At 40.4% G+C, this 17,946-nt stretch overlaps 1 protein-coding gene across 1 annotated transcript in view; it reads right to left on the minus strand.

Annotated features, from left to right (window-relative positions):
• clmna (calmin a) overlaps positions 1-17,946 on the minus strand; it is a 32,209-nt gene that overhangs the window by 3,151 nt on the left and 11,112 nt on the right. The window contains exons 2-12 of the mRNA XM_083551027.1: positions 10,402-10,463; positions 7,250-7,345; positions 7,022-7,105; positions 6,824-6,916; positions 6,210-6,403; positions 5,920-6,113; positions 5,737-5,819; positions 3,713-5,641; positions 2,264-2,442; positions 1,941-2,034; positions 1,276-1,337 (exon numbers count right to left, since the gene is read on the minus strand). Coding sequence (XP_083407153.1) covers positions 1,276-1,337; positions 1,941-2,034; positions 2,264-2,442; positions 3,713-5,641; positions 5,737-5,819; positions 5,920-6,113; positions 6,210-6,403; positions 6,824-6,916; positions 7,022-7,105; positions 7,250-7,345; positions 10,402-10,463 — 3,070 coding nt within the window. The remainder of the gene's footprint in view (positions 1-1,275; positions 1,338-1,940; positions 2,035-2,263; positions 2,443-3,712; positions 5,642-5,736; positions 5,820-5,919; positions 6,114-6,209; positions 6,404-6,823; positions 6,917-7,021; positions 7,106-7,249; positions 7,346-10,401; positions 10,464-17,946) is intronic.

Genomic DNA, 17,946 nt, shown 5'->3' on the forward strand with positions numbered 1-17,946 from the left:
TATCAAGGAGGCGTGGCCTCTCTGTGTCAGTCTGAATTAAGGAGCTGTGGCCTTTCTGTCAATCACAGTAACAAAAAAGTGAGGTCTCAGTATTTTACTCATATTAAAGGAGGTGTGGCCTCTCTGTAAAACAGTCACAATTAAGGGGTGTGGCCTCTCTGTACATCAGTCACAATTAAGGGGTATGGCCTCTTTGTACATCAGTCACAATCAAGGAGGTGTGGCCTCTCTGTACATCAGTCACAAGTAAGGGGTGTGGCCTCTCTGTACATCAGTCACAATTAAGGAGGTGTGGCCTTTCCCGTACATCAATCACAATTAAGAAGGCGTGGCCTCTCTGTACATCAGTCACAATCAAGAAGGTGTGGCCTCTCTGTAAGTCAGCCTCAAATAAGGAGGCCTGGCCTTTCCTGAAAAATCAGTCACAATCAAGGAGGTGTGGCCTCTCTGTACATCAGGCACAATAAAGAAGGTGTGGCCTCTCTGCAAGTCAGCCTCAAATAAGGAGGCGTGGCCTTTCCTGAAAATGAGTCACAATCAAGGAGGTGTGGCCTCTCTGTAAAACACTCACAAACAAGGAGGTGTGGCCTCTCTGTAAGTCAGCCTTAAAAAGGAGGCGTGGTCTTTCCTGTACAACAGTCACAAACTAGGAGGTGTGGTTTTCAGTCACAGTCAAACAAACCTCTCTACACCAAGACGAATAGGAGATGTGGCCTTTTTGCATGTCAGTGTCAAATAAGAAGGCGTGGCCCTGTCTGTATTTCAGTTACAGTAAAGCAGACTTGACCTTGATGTCAGTGAAAGTATAGGAGGAGTGGTTTCTCCTCCCTGTCTGTCAGTTACAGTAAATGAGGGATGGCCTCTATCTGTTTATCTCAGTTAGAGCCACACTTAAAAGCCTTTTATCTCTATTATCATCATCATTATTATTATTATTATTCATTAACATAAAAAAAAAATGGAAGTGCGAGACGGGCGTGAGACATCATCTCTCTCACCACTTTATCCTAACACTGGCAGGAAAACATGCCATTGTGATGCAATAATTACAGTGTAATTGGTGCGATTCCTGCAACAGGAACAGACTTGTTCACACAGGCGGCTTCGGAGGAACGCCCCGAGCTCCACTACGCCGTCTCGCACAGCTGCTCGCCGCTGAGGCTATTTTGCATCTATTTTGACTGTGCTGGGTGAAGTAATGGTTTGGGGTTGGGCGTTCCCATTTCAGCATGCACTAGATGAGAAATGAGGAGAAGCACGGCGTAAGACTAGTACCTCTCATCCGCATGGTTTGTCGTGACAGCATGCGCGGCAGGTTCTCCGTTTTCTTTGGGGGGCTGAAAGACAGGAGTTAAGACAGGATTATTAGGATAGGATTTTACAATATTAAGGATGAATAAAGACTGATTTGGGGAATTTTTTGGGGGTAATTTGACATTTCTACTAAAGCAGAGTACATTTTACAAACACACGAACTGGGGTGTGCTTTATTTTTGTCTTTCGGAGACAATGGAGACATTGTCTCTTCTACATTAAAAGCGATTTGAGTTCTCTGAATCGAAACATGCTTTGCGTTTTGGAGACTAGGATTTATTTTAACTATTTTAAGCAATGATGGGCACCAAAAGAAAAAAGAAAAGAAAAATAAATCCTGCACATAACACACACACACACACACACACACACACACACACACACACACACACACACACACACACACACACACAGGCTTAATGACGTCTTTAGGGTCATTTCCATTTCTCTACGTGACCAGTTGAGTGTCATTGCTATTTTTTCACCCACCAACAGAACCATACCAGAAGGAGAAAAAAAAAATATCAAAGATTCCATCGAAATAAACTAAACACTATAAAAGCCCCTCAAAAGATAAACAATTTATACAGCGACAAGGAAGCGTTTTAATTCTTTCCGATGCAAACCTTCACTTCTTTCACGTCCGCCACGTCCGGTATGCTCGAAACTGCGGGTACCTGGTTTTCATCTTCAGTCCTCCGCTCATAGACACCTTCTTCCCTGTTTGGGTGATAGAAAAAAACTTTTTCCACATCTAACAAGTAAATCTTAGTTTAATGGAACAAAAGATCTGTTTTAAGAGCAACTCAGGAAGAAATTTATCTAAAAAAGAAATCTTCCAGACGTCATTAAGTGCATTTAAGGTCATTTAGTGGAAGCTTGCAGGGCAATTGGATGAGGTTATGTCCTTGAAGAAAGGGAAAAAAGGGCTCTAATAATAGCGCGGTACCTCGGCGTGTCCGTGTTTTCTCTGGCAGCAGCTTCGGCCTCTCGGTTCTTCAGTTCTTCTCGGTTGTTGCGCTCAATCTCTGCGTCCAGGTCGGTCTCCACCAGGCCCCATTCTCCTGGGTGTGCAACCCAAAGACCAAACGGACTCGGTCCAGGAGACTCTACAACCCCATAATCAACCTGCATGGAGTTCAAATGTATTATTTTTCCCGTAAAAACAGTGTAGGAACCAAAAACAGGTTTATTTAGAGATGCTTATGTAATCTAGATACAATTAGTGAACCTCAGAAAAAAAAATCTAAATCTCAGTTCAGTAGGGTTTAAAAGTCTGAGTTCGCTACCAAGAGATGATTCGATTCACCAATTAGAATAATAAAAAAAATAGAATAAAAAATTCTCTCTTATTATAGGCAAAAAAGTCAATAAGTTTTTAACGCACCCCCGCAGCCCCTTATGGTACCCAATTGAATTCATCTACACATTACTTCAGTTAGTTGGTTCCTTTTTGATGCATATTCAACAGAAAATATGAAGTTATGAACATAAATGCTTTAATTATCACTTCAAATAAATGATACAATACCATGTTTACAAAATGTTTATGAAAATTTGTTAGTAAAATTATAGTTTCTAAAATGTTATTAGTAACGTTTTTAAACATTCGGTCCCGCCGCGAATTTCCGGCGAATTTCAAGATAATCCGCAACTTGCTGTTAGTTAGGTTCCAAACGAGAACCCGCGAGCTCCGAATGTCGTACTCGCTCATCACACGTTACGCAGAAAAGTCTAAAGAAGAATTTTATAAGGCAGAAAAAAGAGACCGGAGGCTCCTTCCAAAAAGAAACGTATATGGGTGTCGTTACAATGGAAACGTTAACGTAAAAAAAGGTGTGCGTTGATATTAAAATTGTACTGGCCAATCAGAAGTGAGCGTTTGAAAGCTAACAAATATCGTAGACCCGAATTACATTGTGACCGCAAACAAATCATTTAACAAATGCTTAGTTTCTTGGTAGTAGAATGATTTTTGAAACCCTACTGTACTGAATAACCAAGTTTCCTCCGAAAGCACCTAAAAAGGGTCTCAATAACAAGATACTTTGTATAACTGCAGTAAGGATTTTAATACCGAGGTGGAAAAATAATCAGAAATGCATCTCCTCAGCTCAGCTATTTCATATTAATTCCGTGTGTGTGTGTGTCGGAAAATCATAAGCCATGCAGTGAAAGTGATATAATTTCCTCCAGGCTGAGAAAAATTTCAAAAAATCCTCCTAGGTCCGGTGAGATACTAGAAAAAAAAAGCAAATCGAGTAACCCAATAAACCACATCCAGCGAGGTTACGGCCTTCCATAAATACAAGATGCTACTATTTCCTGATAATCCAGTGTGTGTTCACAATTTCCTGCCTCTCTTCATTATAAGGCCCTAATTACGGACGGTAATCACCTTTTCCTGCGCAATTTCCGAGTCGCTAAGCGCAGGCTGCGAGGGTGCAGGCTGCAGGGGAGTCACGCTGAGCGACAGCCGGAGCTCCGCACGGTACCTATCCGCCCACTCTGTATCCGCAATCTTGGTCTCCTCCCAAGTGGACTGTCCTTCATAGTGTTCATCGTACACATGGTCTACGACGCTGCATGGCGGCGGATCGTCTTCACAAGACGGAGGGCCAGGATTTGGCTCGTCCAAGGTCTCGGGTGTAAGGACGTCAGGTGCGAGGGCATTATTGTGAGAGGTCGGGGATCCAGGCAAGGTTTCAATCTGGATAGTTTCAATCAGTGCATCTTCTGTAGCGATAGAATTACTGGAATTTTCCAGAGTGGATGAGACGTCGTCCTCTTTTATGCTCTCGGACTCGTTTTCAGGAAGTGAACCAACATCCACCAACTTGCTTTTAGCAACAATGTCCTTCACAAGGTTCAAATCACCTAGACTTCTTTCTTCATCAGTGACGTTCTCACAGATATCCTTGGAACTGGATTCCAGGTTTTCTTTTTCAAAATCGGGACTCATCTCCACCAGGCCATCTGTCATCTGTTGATAGGATTCACTCAAATCTTCCGTTTTTGGCTCATTGGTTTTGCCGGATTCCTCAGTGCCAGATTTCTGCTCCACTTTCTCTTGGATCTCTGCCTCAGTATCTGTTGCCCCAAGCTGGCTGCCATTTGTGAGGATCTGATCCAGCTCACATTCACTACTGATCCGCTCTGCTTTTTCTTCTGGCTTTGGGCTGTCCGGATCTGGGCCTGGTTGCTGTACCTGACCTACATCTTGAGTCTGTGTGTGATTTTCCTCTATAAGACTGTCCTCCTTCTGGGCACTGAACACATCTGGAATCTGGCTTTCCTCCATTTCGTCGTCAAGAGGTTCTTCAGGCAACTCTATGCCGAGTTCTTCGATGTCCTCTTCACTCCCCGAAATAGAAATCCTCTCGTACTGAACAACAGGCCATTCTTGATCATCTTCAAAAATGTGCATTTGATCCGATTCAATATTGGCATTCTGTACGGCTTCGGCGTCAGAAGACTCGAGAAGTTCTTGGATATCTTCTGCCGTTTCCTCGGATTCATTTTCAGCAACAGCAACGGCTTCATCAGGGTCATGGGACAGTTGTGGAGTTGTGGGGATATCCTTCTGATCTGGATAATATCCAGAGTCACCGTCCCCATTAGAGGGATCAGAAGATTTTACTTGATTTGCTTCAGGACAGGGTTCTTGAGCGTTTGAGTTGTTCATGATGTCGTCAGTGGGCACGTCACTGGCAGACTCTTCTTCCTTAAGATCTAAAATGTACCTATAAGCATCCTCTTCTTCAGAGAGCAATGCAGATCTAGCCTCTAAGCTGAGCGAGAAGTTTCCCTCATCAATGAACAACTCTGAATCTACCTGATCTTGCAGGCCCTTCTCAGATTCCAGTGGAGAACCCAGCGAGGTCAGATCGCCCGCTGAGGTGGAATCTCTGAGAGAGTCGTTGCTGCATGACTGTGGAAGCTCACTTGGCGTCTCAGCCCACGATTCTGGAAAGTCCATAGCCGAGTCGATAAGAGACACCTGAGGGGAGCTCATGGGAGAGGAAGAACCTTTACTCAGGCCCAGCGGGCGACTCGGAGGTCGATTTTCTGTAGTGCTAGGGCTCGAACCCACTGACGAGTCCTCGCTGTCCCAAGGTCGGTCATCTACTGTTTGAAGTGGGACAGGAGGACGTTTCTGTTCTTCTTCTTTAACCACTGAAGAAATAAAAATCTTGGGCCTAGGTGGAACCCAGTCCCTCTTCACTACACTGGAGTTTTCTCGCTTCCTCTGAACTCCATTCTTAACCGGGGGCTCGGTCATCCGCGCACTGATCCTATTCCTCTCCAGGATATCCGAAGGATCGTCCTTCAAGAAACAGCAATCGGACAGCACGTAAATCACATTTTAAACGAGTCACTTGATATTTAGAATCTGATTTGATGATATTCACAGGGTCTTACCTCCTCAAATCCTGGGAAGTGCTCCAGAAACTGGGAGACGTAGGTCATTATAGACTGTTCATCAGGCCGATTCAGGGTGACATCTGAGAAGATGAAGAGATTTCACTTTACTACAGAGCAGGTGCTGAAACCATTGATACTGTTGCAGTAGCTTTTTGAAATCACAGCAAATTTTTTAGGTACCTTCAGGTTCCAGAAGTCGTGGGATGCCCAGGCTGTAATGCGCCGTCCTAAAGGCCTCTTCGATGTTCTCTCTGGGCGATCTGAGCAAAGCTCTCCTCATGTCCACCAGACTAGGGTCAATAGACTTGATGACTGCAAGGAAAGCCAGACCACTTGTCCAGCTTTTGCCAAAATCCTGGACTGCTACACCATATCTATTGAAAAAAAAAGCATGATAGGAAGTATAGTAGTGAGGTTTGGACTACACACAGCAAGTGACTGTTCCACAGAACATACTCGAGAAGACTCACTTCCTGGTACGTCTCTGGACCCAGTGCAAGAGGGTCTTTATAGCTTTTCCGTGATCCCTGGCGACGACGGAAGGTTTCTTCTCGTCGGATGGCGTGCTGGACTGCGACATGTCCGAGTCCGAGCTGGTCGGGATGGACGACAGGCTGGAAGTGGACGGGTATTGGTGCCTTATATTTCCTGTGAGCTCTTTTATCTGGGGAAAAGCCATTCAAACATTGCATGAAATATCATCATTGATCAATATAAAAAAAAAGCATTAGTGAAATCAAATAAACGTTCAATTGTTTTATTAATTAAAGCAAGACAAAAGCAGATTTTTGTTTTTTATTAGCTTTTTTATTACTACGGAAGTCCTAAGAAGCCAATGCCTTAACCACTGAGCTACTACCTCCCTAAAAAAGGATGAGAGGACATATATTTATAATTATAATGTAATTATAATTATAATGTAATTAAAATTATAATTATAATGCATGGCTTTTTAGGACTTTCAAACTTTAGGATACTGCCTGTCTGACCTTTGTTGTTTTTTTACTTCACTGAACATGAAGAATGTTCATTTACCACTCGATACCCAAAAAGCGAAGAGAGATAAGCTTATGATATTGTTTACCTGAAAAAAGAGTATGATATTCCAGATAAGCCCGAGCACAATGGACGAATTGCCATCGGCAACGTCTGCGGCATCGATGCTTACCAGCTTTACCTGGAAAAGATAAGTGACTCATCACACGCCATCATGCCAGCAGGGTGTTTTTCACCGACATGTTACGAAATACTTATTCATGAGCTTATGTGACTCAATACTTACTTTCCGCTCCTCTAAGAATGCCAATACCCGAGCTATGTTATTAAGCCTAAAAATACGATGTGCGGATGGTTTGAATTCATGGAGCTGAAAAAAAAAACAATAACCTTTTAATATGTCCCTAGCAATTGATCAATCAAATATATTTTTTGAGCTAAAGATTCTATCTTTGTTGATGACGTATATGCTAGTTTTTGGTTCTCCAATCCATTAATTAAGCCAGATTCTCACCAGCCTGCATCCGGACAGCTCCTCAAGCAAGGCCATGAGAACTCTGCCATCTCGGATGTCACGGAAAAGATCGTTCACAATCAGCGGAGGATTACACTACAGAAAAAAGAAAGGAAATGTAATGACCGTTTTTTTTAGATCAGGTACATATCTAGACCTATAAACCCTAGATCTTTTACATTATAGCATAGGGTTTGCCCAGGATAGTCAGAATTCTCCATTTCATTTCCAACAGCAAAGCACATAATCAATCAAATAAAAAAAAGTAATTTCTACTGCAGTTTTTAGGGGTCCAAGAACCACTTTGATTTGTAAAGACTTGTTGTTTTTCCCTGAAGCTAATCCTGCTAACCACATTATACATCACAGTGATCATAAAGATCCATCATTGTAGTGACCAATACAGTTGTGAGACAAAGTCACAGGACTCCATCAATTCTAGATTATTATTTATTAGGTCAAAATTACACGTATGTGGTTTCCTCCTACGTGCTAACCAAAACAAACATTAAGAAAATAGCTAGAGGGAAAAAAAACCTAACAAAAGCTAAACACTTTTACAGCAATAATTTGTGAAGGAAACATCTTCAGTAGGAATTTTTTTTTTAGTCGCTCACATGGTTTAGGAAAAGGTTTGGCCTATTCTTCTACTCTTAACATTTATATATACCTGTATTTATGCTGAGGTTAAAACTCCTAAAGTGAAATTTTGATATACTTTACTTTGTCCCCCACACAAAACTGCGAAAACCAACCAATCTATTCCTCCGTTTTACACAGGGTTATTCCTGAAAAACACTTTAAATAGATTTTAAACAGGAAGAAAGCTAGTAAGGAAAAACTAGTTTAGACGTACACTGTGACCTGTGAGGATCTAAATCCGTTTGTACAATGAGTATAATAAATTTTTTACAAACATTTATATGCTCATTCTAAAGACAATTTAACATATAATAAGTAGGGCACACAAGAAAAGGCATAAGAACTAGTAAAATATCAGGGCAAAGACGTCTCAAGGCAAGAGATAGATGCTAAAAAATCTAAACCATGTGGACACAATGTCCAGTTTTAGACACTTACATCAACATTTTAAGAATTTTTTTTAAATGCCCCCTTATCTATAGCAACTATATCAAATATCTAATTTATACAATGGAGCAGGAGCTTGTTAAAGGTCTTATTCAAGGGCTCAACAGTCCAATGTCTTAAACCTTGAGCTGCCTTTTAGCCCCCATTCCTAGTCTTCAAATTTTAATGCAAATGTTTTCCAGCAGAGTGTTATGCCAATATTTGTTCCAACCAAGCAAGCTGAAAGTTTTGCATGTTGTATCTTTGGGGCATCCAAAAAAATGGCCACAAATGAATTTGAATAACTTTATGTTTGACCAAGAAATGTCCATTAAGGACAGAGCATTATTATTATAGTTAGTAAATGCTTTGTTTCCTGTCAAATGGATTCCAGGAAAGTGAAACACCTCGGATTTGACATTGGTTTATCGCAAGGCAGCAGCTAAAGCAGCCTCAGGCTAAATGTGGCACCCCCTAGTGCCCTTCCTGGCACTTTTTTGGGAAGAACTTTCCAGAATCTTTAGCAGTGAATAGTACTCAAGAGACAGAATAATGAAGACAAATGTGTGATTGTTAATTAGTGGGTCATCGTCATGTTCAGAAGCCAAGCTCCGGGGCACACAATAGAGACTTATTGTTCTGCAAAACAAAGAATTCATCACTCTGAGCTTTCCGTCAGTCTGGAGCATGGTGTAAAATGACAGCCTTCTCAAAGCCGCCTGAAACACTAGAAACCGAACAGTTGATGGACAGAGAGAACAAAAGGGACCGGGTTTTTTTAACGAGATGTCACAAGGTTTCCCGCAGCGAGCAAAGTGTAATGCAAATGTTGCGGGGGAAAATGAAAAAAGTGAGAGGGGGGAGGGGAAAACCTGAAACAAGATCGAAGGAAATCTAATGAGGAGAGGGGGAAAAAAGTAGAAACCGCAGCATTCTGTCTAAGATGTAACTTTCACCAATCGCCTAATAAATCATTAATGTCAATTCCATTTTGTTTATTTATTATTCATGGCAGAGGGAAGAGACACGTGTACTTCCTGTTATTGTGTGTCACTGCGGTAGCTGTGCCTCACTTGTAGGACTGAAATGGCCTACATCTCCTTTAGACGTCCTGATTTTTTGTGTCCCTGAGGCAAAAAAGGTCTTACTCAAGTGTTAAATTTAAACACAAACTTTATCATGAACTCACCGCTAGCCTCTTTTTAGTTTCTCCTTGTTGTACCGCTTAGTATAAAACACTGCTTAAAGTTATAGACATACAACATGTGCTAGTCAGCTAGCTGGGCTCACCACTGACTGCTATTTTCAGCTAACTAGATAGGTTATAAGGTAAATCTGAGGTAAATCTGAGGTAAAGTATGTACATATGTACATTATATATGTCAACATTTCAGTCTAATTCGAAATTCCCAGTCGAAAACTACATTTTGCTTTATGGAAATCACAGTAAATGGACAAAAGTTATTGGACACTTCAGCATGTGCTTTTTGAACATCCTATTCCATAATAATTGCAATAATCCTCAAAATTTCTGCCCATTATAATAGTAATCTCCACTCTTCCAGGAAGATGGAAATATTGGAGTGTTCTTGTGGAGATTTGGTGCTTATTTAGCCACAAGGGCATTAGCAAAGTCAGGTACTGATGAAGGTGAGGTGAGGAGGCCTGAGGAGCCATTCCAATTCATTCCAAAGGTGTTTAACAGGGTTGAGTTCAGAGTTCTCTAGCAAGGCCACTCAAGAGCTTTCACTCCAGCTCAGGTAAAGCAAATCTTCATGGAACTGGTTTTGTGCACATGTCCATTGTCATGCTGGAACAGCTTTGGGTCTTCTAGTTCAAGTGAAGGAAAATACTACTACATTCCAAGATATCCTATAAAATTGTATGCCCCCAAATGTGTGGTAAAAGTTTGGAAAGAACCACATACAGCATTTGGCCATATATGTCACTAAAATCTTGAGTGCCTTGTTTGTTAGCCACCATTAGGTCAAATGTAGTGATGTCATATGATGTCAGCTGATCAAATCTAATCCAGTCTCCTTTTTTTTTTTTTTTTATAGATGCAGGATAAGACTCATACAAACCTTCTCTAGATGCAGATTCATCCATCTTGTGAAGGTCCTCTTTTGAACGACTTCTCTCTCAACTGCAGGAAGCAGAAAAACATGTCACAGAATAGAAAGAATTGAAGAAAATCTGCTTGAATTTATAGAAAAAGCTTTGAAATAAACAGGAAGTGGTCATTATTATTATTATTATTATTATTATTATTATTAGTGTAATTCCTTATCATTAGCACGCTCTAGCAATTGGTTGATGACAATTCGTTTACTCAGAGTTCAGTCTGAATGCCAAAAATGCTTTGAAACATCGTTGAATTTAGACATGTAGCATTTAGTGTATTGTAGCAAGTGTTTGGGAGTGTGTCAAGCCCCGAGGGCAAAGGTCATATCCTTGTGTATTCAGCACTTATCTGAATTTAAACCCGAAACCATGCGACACATTATACACTCTGCCTGGCACTGTCCACTCCGTCCTCGTCTTAATAGAGTGTGTTGACACTCAAGTTTTGTCTCGCTCTACTATAGAGGCTCCTCATTAACATTCAGAGCATGTAATATAAATAACACCGCAGGACACAGACCCATCCTCGTGGAAGCACCAGTTTGGCCTGAGCTTCTTTCATTCGTTCATTATTCGCTTCAAGAAAAATGGGGGAGAAAAAAAAAAACCAAAGACGCTCCATTGGCTGAGATCAATAAGCTTGGTGCAAATGACATGATGGAACAATGACCGAGCGGACGAGAGGAGAGGCCTGGCTAATGGCCATGCACACACACAGAGTTACAAAACACACAAACAGTGTACACACATTCCTCATGCTGCACACACGGAGTGGAAACTCACAAAAACTTTTATAACGTCAAGGACGTTATAAAGCACACAGCATTTCCCTTCAGTAGCGTTTCTGAAATGCCCTAGTTCTCTTATATAATGCTTATTATACATTTTGTTTCATTTATTTAATAGCACATTTATTGTATAGTTATAGCTGTAGAGCACCAATCCATCACCAGAATCCTTTTCTTCTCTTTTTTTTAATTATTAATACAGATTTTATTTTATTCTTTTATGTAAACTTCATGATAGAAGTTTCTGTCTAGCATTTTCTATTAATTATATTTCAAAAATGGTTTAAAAACACTTTAAAGAGTTTGGCGTAAAATAATAAACTGGAGAAATAAGAGCAATTAACAAAATATTAGTTTATTAGAGGGACAACACATGTAGGATGTTTTGAAGACAAGGTGAGGGAGGTGAGATTGAGATGGTTTGGACATGTGCAGAGGAGGGATATGGGGTGTATCAGTAGAAGAATGCTGATGGAGCCACCAGGAAAGAGGAAAAGAGGAAGGCCAAGGAGGAGGTTTATGGATGTGGTGAGGGAAGACATGCAGGTAGTTGGTTTGAAAGAGGCAGAGGAGAAGGCTAAAAGAAGAAGAAAAAGAAGAAGGTAAACCACTCATTATTGGTTATTATCCCTTTAATTGCAAGTGTTTTTGAAAGAGGGAGGGATTTTACTTATTATATGTACATTACATCACAGTAAAAATTTATTTTTGTGAAGCACAGAGGGTTAAGGGCCGTGCTCAAGGACTCAACAATGGCAGCTTGTTGGTACGGGGGCTTGACCCCCCAACCTTCTGTTTAGTAATCCACAGCCTAAACCACTCAGCTAAAATATTTATGAAAACAGAATGCTTGAAAACGATTGGACAGAAAAAGTAACATGAGTCCATGGAAAAAAGTGAAATCGTAGATCACTGGTGTGTATAAAAACATAACCAACGTGTATGTGATGTTTCCTTATGGTTAAAGCATTAAAACGTATTTCCAGGCACTCATCCGGACATCTACAAGCAAGGATCTTTATCCAACAGGACCTTCGGGAACTTGTACTCGAAAACCCATGGTGTGTATCTAATAGAACTGTTCCACTATTTGCAAATTAAACATCTGCATCAAAGACCTAAAAGCAGGAACAACACGCAGGTTTTTTTCCCCTTTTTTTTCCTGCATTGAGCTTAAATCCACTCTATTCACCATGGCTGCCTGAGGTCTGTGATGATTTGCAAGATTAGACTAACAAAACCTACATGCAGCGCACACAGCCGAGCGCCAGGCTTCGTTAGCTCTCACAACACTTCGATCACTTCGATGGTTCCCAAAAGGGAACACGATGAAGAAACTGCAGACTTGGGTTACACGTGCATGACGTATAAAAAAATGGCTGAAAAACAATACAAATTTAAATAAATAAATAAAAAACGGGGTCAAGCGGTATCTATCTATATCTAGAATTGCGCACTATTCTAGATATACTAATGCTGTGGAAGGAGTCTCCAGTTTCAGCGCTTTGTAAGGGAATGTTTTCCACCACAAGAAAGTCTTTCAGGAAAAACAGCATGCTTTCCCATTTATGAGTAACAAACAATTTGGCATATTCAAATTCAAGAAAATAAACACTTAAACATTAACAGCAACCCTGCTTTATCACACCACTGATTGTTTTCCTATTATGCCATACCCCCATGTGTTTTCTTCCTTTTTACCTTAAATCTACTTAGAAGAAAGCAAACCCTTTCTCCGCAAATGCCACTCTTCCAGGAAGGAAAAAAAGAAGTTTCCAGAATGACTCATAAAATAAACTTTCATTTTAATGCGCAGCCTGACCCTCCTGAGCCACAAATGCCAAGCCTTGTACCCTTGTGCCTATATATAGCGATAGTGCCTATAGTTAAAAGATTATGGGACTGTGACACGTGTTAGCGTTTAAATATTTCAATCCAGCCATTGTTAGTGTTGTTTCTGGCCCAAGTCCACTGCCTTAAATTTAGGCTGTTGCAAATAAGGAACAGACACATACACACACACTCAGTAGGATGATGTAATTACTAAGAATATATATTGGTGTAACAAAGACAAAAATGGAAATATTTGTTCCCCAAAGGTGAAAACGATCAAAAAAAAAAAAGTTGCTTCCAAAGATGGAAAGGAAACGGCCCGGACGCTACTATGACATTAGTCTGGCTGTACAAGTCATTGCCTGAGTAACGAAGGGATTAGTCAGAGATGAAACCAAAGGAATCTCAGCAGGGCGCTTCCACCACCATGCTTCACTGTGCCAGTCATGGACATTTGTTCTCCTCAGACCAGACAAACTTTTTGTCCTGTGGCTCAACATGCTTCTTCGAAATCTCCAAAAGGAATTTTATGCAACATGCTACTTGCAGAGGGTCCAGTCTATGATTGTTCTGTAAATAGGCCTGACCAGTCTAAGCTATTAATCTCTCCATCTTCTTCGAGGTTACCCTTTGGATTCAAAGATGCTGCTCCAACCAATAACCTCATTACACGCAATTCCATCACTTCTATAAAGAAAAAAAACTGAAATCCTGATAGAATCCATAATAGCATTTGGTTTGCTTTGGAATCATTTGTAATGGGAATTGTATTGGTTTTAATGCAAAGTGTAATGGTGTAACCCTGTGGGTATCTCCTGGGAATTGCGTTCATCTGGTGACCGCATTTGAAACCCGTTTGGCAACCTGTAGATCATATAGTAGCTACCAGACACCAATAAGCACAATTGGGATACCATTGAGTATCTAGATTTAATTGTATACCTGCTAAAAACAAACAAAGAAAACCTCATAGAATTTGTAATGCTTGGATTTATTAGTGATCCGATGCCACATTTGCTGAACTTACACATTTTGGGATGCATTTCAAACATTGTTGCTTCCAGAAATTGGTCTTCATGATGCTTTTTGGTTAGATACATTCTCCAAGACCATGAGGTGTTCCAGAACAGGTTAAGATCCACAATATGGATAAAAGTATTGAGACACTTGCATCTTCCAGCCTTATGTGGTTCTCCCCCACACTGTTATGACAAATTTAGAGGCATGTCTTTGGGTGCGCTACTATTACTACTATAAAAAAATTTTTCACTTTAACTAGGAGACCAAAATCCTACCACCATGACGATGCCCCTGAGCAAAACTTTTTAGCTTTGGTGTGGAAGATCTTGAGTAACCTGCTATAAAGTTTTGACCATAACCTCACTTTCATCAGCACCTGACTTTACTAACACCCTAATGGCTGAATGACCACAAATCTCCAGAAGAGCACACTTCAAAATCTAGTGGAGCATCTTCCCAGAAAAGGGGAAGTTATTAAAAGAGCAAATACTCAAAAAGCACATATGAATCTTTTGGGTAGGTGTCCAAAAACGTTGTAGTGTATTATTTTCTTCTGAGCTCATGTGCCACTTCAATTACATTTACTTTAATTTAATGTGCCCCAGTATAAATGTTATATACAGGTAGTACTAATCCTACCCTGGAATAACAGGCCTGGTGCTATGCTGGTGCTTTCAAGAAAGCAAAGCCCAGTTGGCACTCGACAGAAAGACACTTTATCCCTATCTTTATGAAAGGGAAGAAAAATCTCAAGCAAACACTCCTGCCTGCTGTGTCTCAGCGCAGAGCGGCCCAAGTGAGGCAGAAGAAAGCCGAGTGGATGTACTCGAGTGTTCAAAAGAGGACAAAGAAGATAAATTAAGTGCGTGCAAATGTCTGGTGCGGGAAAAGCGACGACGGTTCCACAGTGTCTCTGCTGAGCTGTTTGAGCATACAACCAAAGCACACAAAAGATTTTGTCTCAATGCTTTCTCAAATATAGACACTGCATATTCCCTGTTGCTTTTCTGCTACTGGTACGAGATAAAAAATAAGACAAATTTGACGACTGCTGCAAAAAAAAATTTGTAAACAGTGGTTACGTCTTATCTAAATGGTCATATTGTGTACAGAGAGCATAATTTGTTTAAGGAAATACCACATTAAAACAAGATTTATTTGGATAAGATGTGTATGGTGAGTCTGACTGACCTCACTGTTTATGATTAATCAGTATTAATCCATATTTGGGCAGCCTTGAAGCATGGGTAGCTATTATCAAATAGAAAAAAAAAATGCTGAGTCACTTCACACTCCATTGACTGTGATACTAACTAGCAAGCAGCAATGCTAGTGGGATTTTCGGCATCCTTGCTGGTGCTGGTGACAAGTCTTTGATTGACGGAAAGACAAGCAGCTCGATTTGACCCAGTCACGTCGAAGAATGGAAGAAAACCCAAAATCATTTTTCTCTCCTATAATTAGTTTTAGTCAGACATGAATTACAACGTGAAAGGAAATACAAGCGTATTTCGTGCATGACATAGCAAGCATTAGCTAAACATAGGGGTGAATGCAAACAAGCCAGAGAAAGCCAAAGAACAAAAAGCTAGCCATGAGCTCTATCTTTATTTGCTATTTTATTTATGTAGAATGGGTCAGGCCTGAATTTCAGCCCTCATGTTGTTATATAGAATTTTTTTTATTGGCGCAATTTCCACCCCATGCATTTACTTCGCATCTTGCTTGCATCGCCCCCCTCTTTTTTAAATTTTGTCCTATCTTTACCATTATCCTGTCATTGTATGATTAATGTGTTCACCTGTTTTGTGTCCTACCATGCATTTCTAGAATTGAGTCCAAAACGTGTTTGTTGTGAAACGTGCCTTATTTCATGATTCCCTGTTTTCTGGTTTTGACACTCACTTATTCTTTCAGCCTGCTATTCTTTTTATCCAAATACGGACTTTGACAATGCCTCTTTAGACAAGAGTTTACATACGAGTGTCCTGTTCTTAGTAACCACAATTTACAGTCAATGTGTTGAGATTTTTCCTGGGTTTTTCCCGTTTTCACAAACTTCAAGCCAAAAACTGAACCCCATAACATTAGACCAATAAAATTTCCGAACGGAAACGAAAAAAACGCACCTCACCTGTGTTCTGAGCTGCACGGCATCGGGTCAAAAAACTTCCATCGGGTGATTTTTAAACGCACAACGATGCCAAAAGATAAACTCCCGAGATAAAAAGTTGTGAAAGGAAGGAGGAAGACAGTGAATAATGATTTTCTTGGTAGGCTACTGTTTCGATACAAGCCGCTGTAGCGCATTGAGTCTGGGTGAAGGGAGAGCTCACTAACTCCAGTTGCAACAGAAATCATATAAGCACAGACAGGTTTCCAAAACTCGTGCTTTTTCATTTTTCTTTGCAACAGCGTGACGGGTTAATCAAAGAAACTTAGAAATGAACATCAGAAAATAATATGGACATAATCCTCATCTTGAACACACAGTAATAGCGGTAAAATGCAGTGGCATGCTATTCCCAAAATACCGCTATGCTTCTAAAGGAAGCGCAACATATTTCACCCGTTACACCGTGTGTAACGTGTCTTTCGTTAAAGCCTGTGTAAAGTACATTAGTGTAGACACCTGCGGCTTATAGACAGGTGCGGATTATACTTTCTTTCGGCTTCTCCCGTTAGGGGTCGCCACAGCGGATCCTCCCCACGTTTGATTTGGCACATGTTTTTTGCTGGATGCCCTTCCTAATGCAACCCTCCCCCAATTTATCCAGGCTTGGGACCAGCACTGAGAGTGGCTGGGGATGGTTCCCTGACCGGGGATCGAACTCGGGTCGCAGCGGTGAGAGCGCTGCATCTTAACCACTAGACCACCAGGGAACTATTTATGTAAAAAAAAATAATAATTTGTAAAATTCAGTGGGTGCGCTTTATAGTCCAGAAATAACGGTATGTGACAAATAAAATTTGATTTGGAATTTTCTGGCTTAGTGATTCCTATTTTTTTATATGTTCACCCACATTTTCATTTAGCAAAAGAAATGTGGCTATCTGGCTAATTAGATATAGTGAAGTTGTTAAAAAAATGCATACAATGAGAAAGAAAAAAAACAGCGTTTCTTCTGTGAGACTTTGTTATAAATTGCCTACTAATTATATATAAAACTGAGAGAGAGATATCATGGTGGTAAAGTGGAAAGTACTCTGAGATAATCAATTAAATCAACTTTACAGCCGTTTTAATATAAGCAAATGTTTATGGCCTAAGAGGGAAAAAACAAGTGAAGAAGAAACAGAGGAACAGAACAATCCATTCCATCCCTGCTGAAAAATCCTCATGGAATTTGTAATGGTTAATAATGAGAATTTCATTGGTTGTTGTCATTTTATTGGTAATGGTATCAACCTGTGGGTTTCCCTTTCATTGGTGACATTTTAAGCTGAGTTGATGTCATTAAGGAACACCTTTTGGCAACAATTCTTATCAAATTTGTATTGGTTGTAATTGAAATTGTATTGGTTTTAGTGGTGGAACTGGTTTTAGTGGTTGCGTTCGATTGGTTGGATTTTTCTGCCTAATGGATGCCATTAAGTATATATTTGACACCAACAGGAATCAGTAGGACACCATGAAAAATCCAAACTTAACATTCTCTACAACGAGTTTCTTTGGTTTAAAGTAAATGATTTAACGGTGTACACAAACACCAGAGAGAGAGAGAGAGAGAGAGAGAGAGAGAGAGAGAGAGAGAGAGAGAGAGAGAGAGAGAGAGAGAAACACACCAGTGTGTGAGCTCGGTCTTATGCAGTAGCATTGACAGCATTTTTTTTTCTCCAGCTGGTAGAAACACCTGCATCTAA

The sequence above is a fragment of the Silurus aristotelis genome (assembly GCF_946808225.1).
Source record: "Silurus aristotelis genome assembly, chromosome: 9".
NCBI lineage: Eukaryota > Metazoa > Chordata > Actinopteri > Siluriformes > Siluridae > Silurus > Silurus aristotelis.